At 37.7% G+C, this 13076-nt stretch overlaps 1 protein-coding gene across 1 annotated transcript in view; it reads left to right on the top strand.

Annotated features, from left to right (window-relative positions):
- LOC144638720 (receptor-type tyrosine-protein phosphatase F-like) overlaps window positions 1-11961 on the top strand; it is a 60970-nt gene extending 49009 nt beyond the window's left edge. The window contains exons 19-36 of the mRNA XM_078497946.1: window positions 99-144; window positions 764-914; window positions 1542-1639; window positions 1884-1981; window positions 2505-2592; window positions 2719-2795; window positions 3282-3318; window positions 3484-3581; window positions 3901-4020; window positions 4257-4411; window positions 4549-4684; window positions 5257-5500; window positions 6139-6215; window positions 6912-7046; window positions 7563-7688; window positions 8246-8397; window positions 9017-9152; window positions 9526-11961. Of these exons, the coding sequence (XP_078354072.1) occupies window positions 99-144; window positions 764-914; window positions 1542-1639; window positions 1884-1981; window positions 2505-2592; window positions 2719-2795; window positions 3282-3318; window positions 3484-3581; window positions 3901-4020; window positions 4257-4411; window positions 4549-4684; window positions 5257-5500; window positions 6139-6215; window positions 6912-7046; window positions 7563-7688; window positions 8246-8397; window positions 9017-9152; window positions 9526-9594 (2043 nt within the window). The 3' untranslated portion in view covers window positions 9595-11961. The remainder of the gene's footprint in view (window positions 1-98; window positions 145-763; window positions 915-1541; window positions 1640-1883; window positions 1982-2504; window positions 2593-2718; window positions 2796-3281; window positions 3319-3483; window positions 3582-3900; window positions 4021-4256; window positions 4412-4548; window positions 4685-5256; window positions 5501-6138; window positions 6216-6911; window positions 7047-7562; window positions 7689-8245; window positions 8398-9016; window positions 9153-9525) is intronic.
- Window positions 11962-13076: the final 1115 nt, after the last annotated feature.

The raw sequence follows: 13076 nt of genomic DNA, 5'->3' as shown, positions 1-13076 counted from the left end.
TACTTTAATTATTTCTTACAATGCCAGGAATAACATTTTCCCATTTTAAAATTTCGCTGAAAAGCAAGTTCGTAATAAAGGTTTTGTTTCTCTCGTAGAACGCGCTGTACACTTCTAGTCCCTTCGTGACACCAGTTAAGTTTGGTAAGTTGCTATCGCATGTTATTTTACGTGGCAGGAATTTTTTTCATGAGTCATTTTCTATTGTTTCGTTTGATTATGTAAGCAATGTGATATAGTATGTATCGTAACAAATGTAACTTATTGTACATTAGGTAATGTAACCGGCATGTGAGTAATGTATGTAGTGTAAGTAGTGTGAAGAATGTAAGCAATTCTAATGCAATGAAATGTAAAAATGTAAGTAATTGTACGTTAAGTCATGTAGGTAACGTAAGTAATTGTTCTGTAAGTAGGCTATCTTTTTTTCTGTTTGTTGCAATAAAAAAATGTAAATTTTAAATGAAAGCTACTGAGCAGTACTTTCATGTGGTACTGTTAATTATGCTGTACAAGGTCGTCCTTTTTTCTTCTAGTTTGGATAAAACCCTAGTGTGTGACAAATGAAAGCTATTGAGCAGTACTTTCATGTAGTACTGTTTATTATGCTGTTTGAGGCGACTCTAACTTTCGAATCTGTAGATGAAACCCTGGTGTGCGACCATTTAAATAAAAGCTTTCAAGCAGTATTTTCATGTGCTTTTGTTTGTTTCTCGATAATTGCAAAGACCGTTGCTAATTCCATTGTCGTGATATTAACCAGGTGCTAAAGATGAACAAGTAAACACTGGAGCCAGCAAAGATCCAGAGGAACATACCGGAGGAGGGTTGAATCTTACCTTTGTCATTATTCCAATTGTGGCAGTAGTTCTGATCACCACTATTGTTGTTATCGCTGTGTTTGTGTGTAAAAGGTGAGGATTACTTTTCTTTTATTTAAAAACTTAGTAGAGCTACTCTTTACGAAAGCCTCGCTTGTGAGAGGGCGGATTTAAGCCAAACTTAGGCATCGGAAATGACCATCAAATTCATTTGAATATGTAAAATTACCTCTTAAAACAGTGAAAGAATATTTAAATAACACACCAAATGCAAAAGAAGGTACGGATGGCCAAAGGTGTCGATGATTGAAACGGATTGCGATATGGGGTTTTTGAACTATGGTCCGGCGAAACAGTTTTCTGATCAAGTTACTGATCTTGTCTGATTGTAACTTAAAGTTATAATACCTGGGAGACACATTTCGCTGCAATGAAGCTATGGTTTTGTAATTTAGAATCATAAAATGAATTTATTTGCAAACATTTAGTTTCATAGAGAATATTTGGCAAAATTTAATAACATAGAATTATCTTAGCCCTGACACAGTCCCTTTAAGTTAAACAGTACGAGTTCATTTTATGGCGGATAATTTGAATTTCCTCTCATTCAAACTTTACCGAAATTATCTCTTACGAACCGTGTCGTAAATTAAAACACTGGCTTCAAGAAGCAGGAAAAATCGCGATACTTAGCTTTTTTTGGTCTCTCTTGCATTTCAGGAGGAACAGGAGAAGCAAAAAGTCAAAATCCGCGGATGAAGACAAATCAGAACCGTCCGACCCGGTAGAGATGAAGAGAATGACTATCCAAACACCAGGTACTGAAACTATACGTGTGTGCGCACGCGCGCGTGGGAGCGTGGGTGGGAGCGCGCTCGTATGCTTCGCGTGGGCGTGTTGATGAAACCTTAGTTTTTCTTAAAAATTTTTGAATGAAACTGTAGTATACGACCATTCAAACGATAGCTATTGAACAGTTCTTTCATATGCTGCTGTTTGTTTTCCGATATTTTACTTTGGAATGAAACAGTTTAACCTAACAACGTGATTTTCGTTTTTTAGCCATGATGGACCATCCGCCAATTCCTGTGTCTGAACTTTTGAAACACAACAACAACTTGAAAGCTGCGAATAATTCCAAGTTCACTCAAGAATACGAGGTCAGTAAATAACGCTCTTATCGCCGATGTTTTCAGATAAATGTTTCCAATGAAATTTATAAAGCGACACTGTAAAGTGAAGGTGATACTTAACGGGATCGCTTTTGACAAACGCGTGGCCCTTGGATTTAAATTAGAAGTGTAAGTTTTTGCAGTGGGAAAAAGACCGGAGGACCCGTAGAAAAATCCTCGGAGGAGGGCGAAAACTAACAGCAAACTTGATGTTCATTTAACCCCGGTCGGAATCGAACCCAGACCACATTGGAGGCAGGAGACCCCCACACAACTCCACCCTCACTATATTTCCCTTCCGATTTGCCTATTGTATTGACGTTTTTTATTAAAAAGATCTGCTGCTTGCTACATCTACTGCTAACGCACCCTGTTCAACATAGCCAAAATCAACCCTGATTTGGCTTTTGCTCCCCATCTCATTATTAACACCATTTCAATGTTTTTACTTCTAAGATTGTGCTCGGATGGAAAAGGTGTTTTCAACAATATTTCTTTTGTCTTGTTTTAGTCTATCGAACCAGGAGAGACCTTTACATCTGATGCCTCGACACAGGAGTACAATAAATCGAAGAACCGATATCCCAACATTCTTGCCTGTAAGTACAATGGAATACGGAATTTATTACCCCGATGTTCCGTCCTACTTGTACAAGCCAACGTTTTCTTTTCTGTCCGAAACAGACAAATTGATGTTTCTTTTTTGACTTTAATTTTTTATTCAGTCGATCATTCCCGTGTACGCTTGGCAACCAGCGACGGTATCGTGGGCTCAGATTACATCAACGCTAACTTCTGTGACGTAAGTATTACATCATCAATTCATACTCCGGATAACGTCTTAAATTCTCTTTACTTTAACTAATTTATCGTTTCAGTCATGGTGTTGCCTCTTGACAAGATTGTTTATTAACTTTTTTAGAAAGTTTGAATGTCCTTGTTTGTTTTGAAACAAACCAAGTCGTTTTTTTTTTTTTTTGGTGGGGGTGGGGGAAGGGTGTCAGCCTACGCCCTAAAGATTAAAAAAAATCCAATTTGATTGTGTAAATCGAACTTCGCCAGGGCCCAGTTGTTCAAAGGGTGGATAACGCTATCCACCGGATAAATCACTTTCCGGTGGATAACTGTCATACAAAACGTTCTTCGCTATCCACTGGATAGTGATTTCGGCGGGTAGCGTTACCCACGCTTTGAACAACTGGGGCCAGAAAGGTTTGAAAAGAGGCTTACAAATAAAACCATAATCTTTGTACGTCTGATATACTAAAACATTGTTATTGTTTTGCAGGGTTATCGAAAAGAAAATGCCTATATCGCAACGCAAGGTAATTTGTCACTATATATTACTTATATTTGACATTGATTTTTATCCTAGGTTTGTATATGAATGTTTCAGTGGAGCGTTAGACTTAATATCTAGAGCTATTATTTTGAAGGAAATTTTTTTATGATGCAAAAGAAATATGACTAAGTGTTCCGTTTTTGTTCAGGTCCTCTTGAAGAAACAATCGATGACTTCTGGCGAATGATCTGGGAATACAAAACATTTACAATTGTCATGCTTACAGAGCTCGAAGAACGCGGAAGGGTAGGTTAAGTTTTATGTTAAACAAGATCTTTCGAACTAAGTAACAATTTTATCATCTATAATAAACTATATTTTGCTTGTGTATAAAACATCAACGGATCTTTGACTTTTCGGTATTCCTCAGCCGGTAATTCTCGGCAATGCACACATTTGCTTCGTGTATGAAAGCAGAGCATGGGAACGGTGACCTGACTCAAACTCTGTGATTCTGACAATTTAGCCGAGTTTAAAGCCCTTACTACTAGTTTACTGCATGTCTCTTATATACTGCCAGATCATCAATGTATTAACTAACTTTGTCTTCCTTTTCTGTGTTCAGATCAAATGTGAACAGTACTGGCCGAGCGAAGGAGCAGAACTATACGGTGATATTGAGGTTACGGTTACGGACTGGATCGAGTTCGCTAACTACACAATAACAACGCTACAGATCTGCAAGGTAAATAAGAACAACTTATTTACCTGTTGGGTATAAAACAGAGAAGACCATGTTTGTTGGTTATTGTATTAGGCACAAGACAAGCTGCAATTACCTCGAGGTTTTTTTTGTTGACGTTTAAAGTGCATTGGTTATCATCATCATCATCATCATCATCATCATCATCATCATCATCATCGTCGTCGTCGTCGTCGTCGTTGTTGTATTCGTTAATGACACTTTTGTTTATTTAACAGGAGGGAGCCCCGCAGCCACGAGAAGTCAAACATTTCCAATTCACCGGGTGGCCTGACCACGGTGTCCCACCCCACCCTACTCCGTTCTTAGCCTTTCTCAGAAGAGTACGCTTCTACAACCCCACAGACGCTGGTCCAATCGTTGTACACTGCAGGTAACAAACCTGTTTATAACCTGTTTCTTTAACACCATATTTAGATTTGCAAGCAAGGACGTGAGCTTACACACAGGCTAGCGTCTCATGTATTCACTATCACAAGTTAATGTTATACGTATTTTAATTTTTCGCAGTGGTGGTGTTGGCCGTACAGCCTGTTTCATCGTCATTGACTCCATGTTGGAGAGAGTTAAACATGAAAATACTGTCGATATATACGGACACGTGACTGTACTCAGAACGCAACGTAACTTCATGGTCCAAACAGAGGTAAGCCAACCTTCTCTTTGCAACTGTACTTCGAAAAAATAAGCTAGCACGGTACCACACCAAAGTACTTCTTTAAAACTTTCCACCAGTTTCTTAATTTACCACCCACCTTATCCAGCAAGTTTCACATGAAAGTACAGCTCAATAGCTTTCATTTGAATGGTCACACACTAGGGTTTCATCCACAGACATAATAGTTAGAACGACTTTGTACAGCATGATAAACAGTACCACATAAAAGTTCTGCTCTGTAGCTTTCATTTGCATGGTCATACACTAGGGTTTCATCCAGATATTTAAAAGCTAGGACCACCTTCTACAGCATAATAAACAGTACCACATGAAAGTGCTGCTCAATGGCTTTCATTTGAATGGTCACACACTAGGGTTTCATCCGCAGACTTAAAAGTTAGAACCACCTTGTACAGCACAATAAACAGTACCACATAAAAGTACTGCTCAATAGCTTTCATTTGAATGGTCACACACTTGGGTTTCATCCACAAACTTAAAAGTATTCACTCTTGCATTTGTTCTTGATCCGATTTTGACATACTTTTTTGTCTATTAAGGAACAATACATTTTCATCCACGACGCTCTCCTCGAAGCAGTGTCCTGCGGAAACACAGAAGTCCACGCGAGAAACCTCTTACATCACATCAAGCGCCTTACCGAGCCTTGTGAAGGAGGAATGGCTGGCTTAGCAGAGGAATTCAGAAAGCTCAGTAACCCTAATCAAGTCCGCCGACTGAAGCAAGGAGCAGGCAGTCTAACAATCAACAGAGCGAAGAACAGACTGGCCAACATTCTGCCATGTAAGTGTTCCTTAGTTGCCCTTTATTTTATTGTTTCTTTTCGGCAATTGTCTCAGTTATTAGGGCTAGGCCGCGGTATTTTAGTTAATTCTATTAATTTTCGCTAATAAAGAGCTCTAAACTTTAAACTGACAGAGAAAAAGTCTTCTATTGGCAAAATCACGGCCACAGAACAAACAAGGATGATTTTTGAGCATTGTAAACGACACTTTCATACAAATTGAGATAATTTTGAAAAAAGTCGGGTCGACGTTTTTCAAGTTTACCCGAACGCAATCCATGCCCCTTTTTGGCCTTTCATTTATTTTTTTTAGTTCTTTTACAGTTTTAAGACGTTATTGTCATATTTCAGTTAATTCTATGAATCGGTGAGTACCGAATTTGCCTAAAGCTGCGTGCCATAGCTTCTTTAAGTTTGTGAAAACATGGTGTAGCCAATCCAGTCTTAGCATCTCATCCAGGGGGAGTAGAAATACTCCTAGCTGAGTCATGCTATTTAAATTGGAGCTAAGCGTACCTCGCCCCTGATAAGCCATCTGGTTCTTCGATCTTCAGGAACAGAACAAACTTTGTCTACGTACTTTCGTGTTCAGTGAATAATATAGCTCATTTTGCCTCTCTCCTTTTGTCTTCATTAGACGAATCAACAAGAGTTCAGTTGTTATCTGCTCGTGGTGTTGAAGGTTCTGATTACATCAACGCTAGTTTTATTGACGTAAGTATTGTCAAACTTTCTTTAATCTTTAAGATGGAATCCGCCAGGAAGTCGAGTAATATTTATTTAAGTGGGACAAAAATCGAGTACCAGAATGATTTATATCTTATTTCGTTATTTCCTTCCTACCTTTAATAAAAGGTAAAGATGTAAGTAATTATCCGTGATAACACCAACAACAATTTCTTATCAGAGTCTGAGAAAATGAATTTTAAAGTTCCCAATCTCTCGTGTAGCCATTTTGTAAAATCGTCTTTAAGCGATTCAGTGGATTTCAGTGAAACCTCGAAATTTGTTTTTTGTGTTTGGTGTTAGAAAAGGTTTCTTTTGATAAGATATTTGAGGCAGTAACACAAAAGTTTGAAATAAGGTGTAAGTAATTTTGGTACAACAATTTTTTTTATCAGAGTCTGAGATAATGAAATTCAAAGTTTACAAGCTTTAGGCAAAAACTCGCGTCTTTTTAGCGATTAAGTGGAATTCAGTGGAACTTCGAAACTGGTTTTCGATGTTTGGTGTTGTTAGAAAAGATTTCTTTTGATAAGATATTTGAAGCAGTAACACAAAAGCTTGCAATAAGGTGTAAATAATTTTGGTACTTAATTTTGTCCAATAACTGCTCGAAGTCTATTCTGTTCTGATATTGGATAAGGATGGCGGAGTTGTTAACCCACAATACATTGTGTCTTTCTTCAGGGCTATCGCCAGCGGTGTGCTTATATCGCTACCCAGGGTCCTTTGGAAGATACTGTGGATGATTTCTGGAGAATGTTAATGGAACAAAACTCAAACATTGTTGTCATGTTGACGCAACTTCACGAGGGAGACAGGGTATGCAAATATAATTTGTGCATGAAGAATTAACGACATTCATTAAATATTGTGGAGAAAATTAAAGGAAGAGCTCGCGGTAAAATTATTTATGCATTGAAATAAATGCAATGCGTAATAATCAAATCATTACTTAGACTGGCATACATTGACTCGTTTATTACGATGTATGAAATAACTTTCAATTTGAAGACAACCTGGAAACAACTGTTTATTAAGATAGGAAACCGTCAAAAAGGTGGTTATAAGCCAAAAAATGAACAAAAATGGCTAAGATTAGGAAAGATGTCTAGTCTACAAACAAACTTTAAAATTAAGTCTTTTTGTTTTAGGATATTTTTACACGCGATGAAGGTTCTTTTATCCCAATGCTTTACCGACTCTTAACCTAAATACCAAATCTGGCTTAACCCTAAATGCTACCTCAATTAAAATCGTTTCTTCAAATAACTCATGAATCAAATCATCAAACACTACGCGAGGTAACCAATTTCTACCTCTCCCCTCTCCCATTAGGAGCGGTGCTACAAGTACTGGCCCACGGATCGCTCAGCCAAACACCAGTATTACGTAGTGGATCCTGTTACGGAACAAGAATTTCCACACTTTGTTATCAGAGATTTCAAAGTCAAAGATATCATGGTAAGTGTTTTCAATTCCATTAAAACTCTTTTGCTCCCACTTTGAATCACTGCTGCACTTAAAAGGCTAGCCTATGTTAACAAACTAAACCCCGGTGTTTTTGCACGATGTTTGGCAATTTCGCCACTACCAAGTGTTCTTAAATTAGTGGTAGGCAACTTAACCCATGACAAAACATTACCTTTAACCATCTCAAAAATAAGGAAGAAATAGGCCTTAATTTGCGGATAGATTCAAATTTTTCGAAGACGTTCGGGAAACAACTTGAAAAGAGTAAGCCCGATTTTTCCAAGTTGTCTCAATCCGTTTCCATCCGAGCCATCTGCAGCCAAAGATGCTCGTTAACAGTTTCAGTGCTCGTTTGTAATATAGCAGTTTTTTTTTTACAAAATGAACCATTATTTTAGGTTTCCTACGACACAAATACATTTTAGAGCTGTTATTTACAAATCTGGATAGAATTACCTAAAATACCGTGACAAATCCCCTTTGAATTAGCGACACACTTGTAAGTGAACCATATCACGAGTTACCCCTTTGTTAACTTCGTTTTCCAGAGTGGCACTGTTCGAAACATCAAGCAATTCCATTTCTTTGGTTGGACAGACAGTAGCTCGAAAAGTGGTGAGGGCATCTTGGACTTGATAGGCCAAGTGCAAAGAACGTATGAACAGCAAGAGGAAGAAGGACCAATCACAGTGCATTGCAGGTAAAGAACGTGGCCGACGTCAAAAAGGGGAGCGTAGTGCTCTAATGGTTAGTGCACTGGACTCCGGATCAAGCGGTCCTCGAGTTTAAGCACCGCTGTGTGGCTAACCAGCTAGGGTCGTTGTGTTGTGTTCTTGGGCAAGATACTTGACTCTCGCAGTGCCTATTTCTACCCTGGGCCCGGTTGTTCAAAGTATGATTAAGCTAATCCAGGATTAGCGTGAAATTTGATTTCAATTTTATATAATTTCGTTGAGGTTTTCTGTTAATATTTTCTGTCCCACAGTTTTGACATGGACCAATTTCAAACTTAACAAAATATTAGCTTTGGGAAACCCTTTAAAACAAGAGAAATTAAAATCTTGATCATCTTTTAATCCTGGGTTAGCGTTAATCGCCTTTCGAACAACCCGGCCCAGGAGAATAAAAGGATACAGCGAATTGTTGTGTTAACCTGTCAGAATTCTGGGGGGGGGGGGGGGGGGGAGGATAGTGGTGGGGGATGGGCTCCCTGCGATGGGCGCCATCCTTTTCAGGAAAAACTAAATTATTTAGACAGGTTTATGTTTTTAGTTGTAAACTTAACTCTAATATATGTGACTTCTTTTCTCTCTCTTTAGTGATGGTGTCGGCAGAACGGGTGTCTTTTGTGCACTTTGTATCGTGCTTGAACGCATGCGCTCTGAAGGAGTCGTAGATTTGTTCCAGACCGTCAAACTTCTAAGAACGCAGAGACCGAATATGATACAAAATCAGGTATGTATGCGGTAAATAATGGTATTTTTTATTTCAAAATAATGAGCTTTAAGCTAATGACCCCTTGAAATATTGAAAGAGATTGGAGAGAGGAAAATCTTAAATGCTTCCCTTAGAAAATATTTCATAGATTGCAGTTGACCAAAGTATTCAATTTTTTGTATCATCGCTTAACATAAGATATCGAATGAAGTCAGTCAGTCTGTCTTTTTTTCAGTCGGTCGGTCGGTCGGTCTGTTTGCCAGTCAGTCAGTCAGTCAGTCAGTCAGTCAGTCAGTCAGTCAGTCAGTCAGTCAGTCAGTCTGTAATAAGGTCTGTCGCCTTTTTCTAACTGCAATTTTTTTTAACGTCTACTTATTTATTTCTACTCTAGGAGCAGTACTTATTCTGTTACCAAAAAGCACTGGAATACCTCAGCTCGTTCGACCACTACGCCGTGTAACAAGTCACGAATAATACCTGAAGCAAGTAGTGATAGAAATTCGCGTGTATTTACTTCTCTACGTAGAGGTTAGACACCTACAAAGTCACAGTTAAGCAATCGTTAATTTTCCTGGACATGCCATTGGTAACAAAGGAAACTCCAACCGTACACAGCAGCCAACTTAGCTGGATAATAAGACTAAAAGATTCTTTAAGAAGCAAACATGGACTGGCACTTGGATCAGAAATTATTGGAATCTATCGTTGATGTCCAAAAAGTGAATATTCGAGCCACGAACATAATGGAAAGGAACTGAAGGATCTTTCGTGAAAGTTTAAAACCGGCTACCTTGCGTGTGAATTATTTATCAAGTGGAGCATAGTAGATGACATTGGAGTTCTTGAAAAAGAACAACCTCGCAAATAGTGGAGTCTAAATTAACTTCGATGTGCGGAGTAAAATAACATTTATTAAATGCTAAGAATGAGTGGATGAATCCATGTATAGTGCTAGGAAGAAATGGCGCTTAATGGGACAATTGAGACAATTCACGGATCAATCTGATTCGCTTTTAGAGGGAATAGATATTCATAAACGCTAGAATACTTTTACATACAGGCTTTTAAACGCACATCGTTAAACCTTAAGTTTCATTTGCGTATTTTTTTTATATAATGATTAGTTTTATGTTTCATTGTTTGATTGTTTAAATAAAATCACTGCTGGACGGTTTTCATTTGAGTGTCGTTAAGCCAAAACCAATTGGCCAATGTGATTGGCCAATCACAAATTACGTAAACAACACAATGAGCCAATGAGAACACGAATCGAAAATGTAGCCGGCGACGTGGGCGGGAAAACTGACGTGAAGAAGTCGTCAACCAATCTGATTGGTCGAGAAAGTGGCGCGAGTTTTTTTTTCAACCACTCACAGAACGCCGTCGTGCAAAACCAAGAAATTTCGTATTATTTTCGACACTCGATTGAAAACCGTTCTTATCTGGTTTGTTTATCGTTATCGAGAAAAGGGGTGTTAAATAGGGGAAATATTTAACTTAAGGGGGCGATCCTTTTCATATTTTGTTCTGGTTCTATGTTTCTTAGCCCAATTATTACTACTTTATTTGTCAGATTTAGTTACGTTTTTGCTGACTAGAGGGCGTTCATAACTAATCATTCATGATTCTCTACTCTAGCTTTTTGGTAACAATTTGTTTTACAATTTTATAGATAAGTTTTACTTTACATACTTACATAACAATATTGCCCTAAATATACTTTTTAGCGTTGTCCAAGCATGTCAGCGTGGAAACTATTGAGTGTATCACTCTACATATTTTTAATCTTTGCGGTCAATTTTTATCCTGGTCTCCTTTGCAGAAGTTTTTAGGATCGTCGCGCAACGCTTCTCAGCTTTGCGTGACAACAAGCGTTGCGTGACGACCATAATAACAGTTTCGAAGGAGACTATTTTCATCCATACGTGGTACAAAGATTTAAGTTAACGCTTCGAGCCTTTTAGTTTGAAGACAGTTTGTTTCATGTTTAACCATAACATTGATTTTTTGGGGACAGTGATACAGGTGTCGTTTTTCATGAAAACAGAATTTGTCAAATGCAGTGAAAGAATTATCTGATAAATACGAAATTGTCGATGTGTATGAACCGGACAGAAAAGAGTTCGAGAAAAATACTGCCTGTACCACTGGCCCTTAATGTTGTTTAGGAGTTTGTGGACCTTAGTAATTGAAGTGTATTAACATAGTACCATCCTTAAATAGTTTTTTATGTCGTCCGCACTTATTATCTCTTTCTACCAAGTGTAGAAAGCGATGGATGTTCTATTTCCTTTTTGACGAACAGGCGTTTAGTTGCTACTACAAATCCCTTATTTTCACGGTTTGTAGTATGTTAAATCTTGTTTAAAGCCAAAACATTTTAACAAAGTTTCCCACTTTAACTTTTCTGAACACTTTTCTTCCATTTTAATAGGATAAATTTGATTAAAAAATTGGAAATATACATAGCAACGAGTTATTGTTGCTAGAATATTTTCACTAAATTTTCATAAACAAGCACTTTTCTGCTGAGGTCTTCAAACGAACGAAATTAGTTTTTTTGATATACCACTTAAAATTGATACAACCTTATATTGAAATTTATAGTTGACAGATGTTTTGTAACTTCTATAGTTTTTAATGTACATAATTGAATGTATAGATGGAGAGTTTGAATTATATTTTTATAATGTACAATACACATATAGAGTAATAATCATTTTTATGTACAAGCACTTGTAAAGTGCTCGCTCATGCTTGTTAATGGTTAGCATGGCAGAGAATGTCAGACGGAAGTACCACAAATAAAACATACTTATCGCACAAATTACGTGAATTTATCTCTTTCTGTCTATTTTAAGGCGGGGTTTCACCCGAAGGTCGTTTTTTCACCCGTTTAACGCGGGTTTAACGGAAATATCTCGTTCGCGTTTCAAGAAATCCCAAAACGCTTTCATTATCCCATATATCTATGTTTGTAAATTTTTGGGTGATTTTTTGGGATTTTGGGACTCCCTGGGAGAAGTTATTTTTTCTCAAAAGATTAGTAAAATTTAGAGAAATAAAAAATATTGGAGATTTAATGTGGTTTAAAATTTAAAAAAAGCCAGACAGACGAAAATAATAACAAAGTCGCTCTAATACTAGCTGTGTAGACATAGCAATCACTTTTGACATCGATACGATATCTGCTAATCAGCAGAGGCAAACAAGCTCATCATCGGCTCCTCCTCAAAGTTGAGACCAAAAGTGCCAAGACTCAGTCACGTGATCACTAAAGTACACTCCCAAGAAGAACTTTGCATCATCTTTTGTCGTTGCACCCCCCCCCCCCTCCCCCTCCCCCCAGGATCCAAATGCGACACACTAGTCTTTATCTAGACTGAACCTTTCACGGAGTAAGGTTGCACATTGTTTGGTAAATTAAAGTCGAGCTATGCAATGGTTAGAATTCATGTAATTTTTCCATTTTTTTTAGTACAACAGCCTCCTCGAGATTGCTAGAAATTATATTTCCTAGCCTCTTGATATCAAAATATTTAAGGGAAAAGGATTCAACAAGGTATGAAAGGCATGTCCCTAGTTATATATCTAAACGCAAGAACCCTCCCCATCCTTCCTTCTTCTCTAATAAAGGACCTTGCAAACGCAAAGGAAGGGTTATCATAAACTGATTAAATATTGATAAAATATTGTGTCATAAACAAGATTCTGTGTCGTGACTTGAATTAATGCGAAAAAAACTGAAACACAGGGGAAAGTGAGAAATGTAAGACTTAGTGTAGCAATGACAGATAATATAATATGCAAAAATAGCACTACGTCAAACTGCTCAAACTCGCCTGAATGACACAAACTCAGTGACGAGATAAAGATATGGCCCTGAGAAAATTGCCTTTAGTGTATAGTCACTGCGGTGAAGATGTCAAATAGCCTACATCT

Source organism: Oculina patagonica, chromosome 14 (genome assembly GCF_052425735.1).
Source record: "Oculina patagonica isolate OP01 chromosome 14, crgOcupat, whole genome shotgun sequence".
NCBI classification, from domain to species: domain Eukaryota; kingdom Metazoa; phylum Cnidaria; class Anthozoa; order Scleractinia; family Oculinidae; genus Oculina; species Oculina patagonica.
Note: the sequence above shows the minus strand (reverse complement) of the source record. Positions and strands in the feature narration are given on the sequence as shown.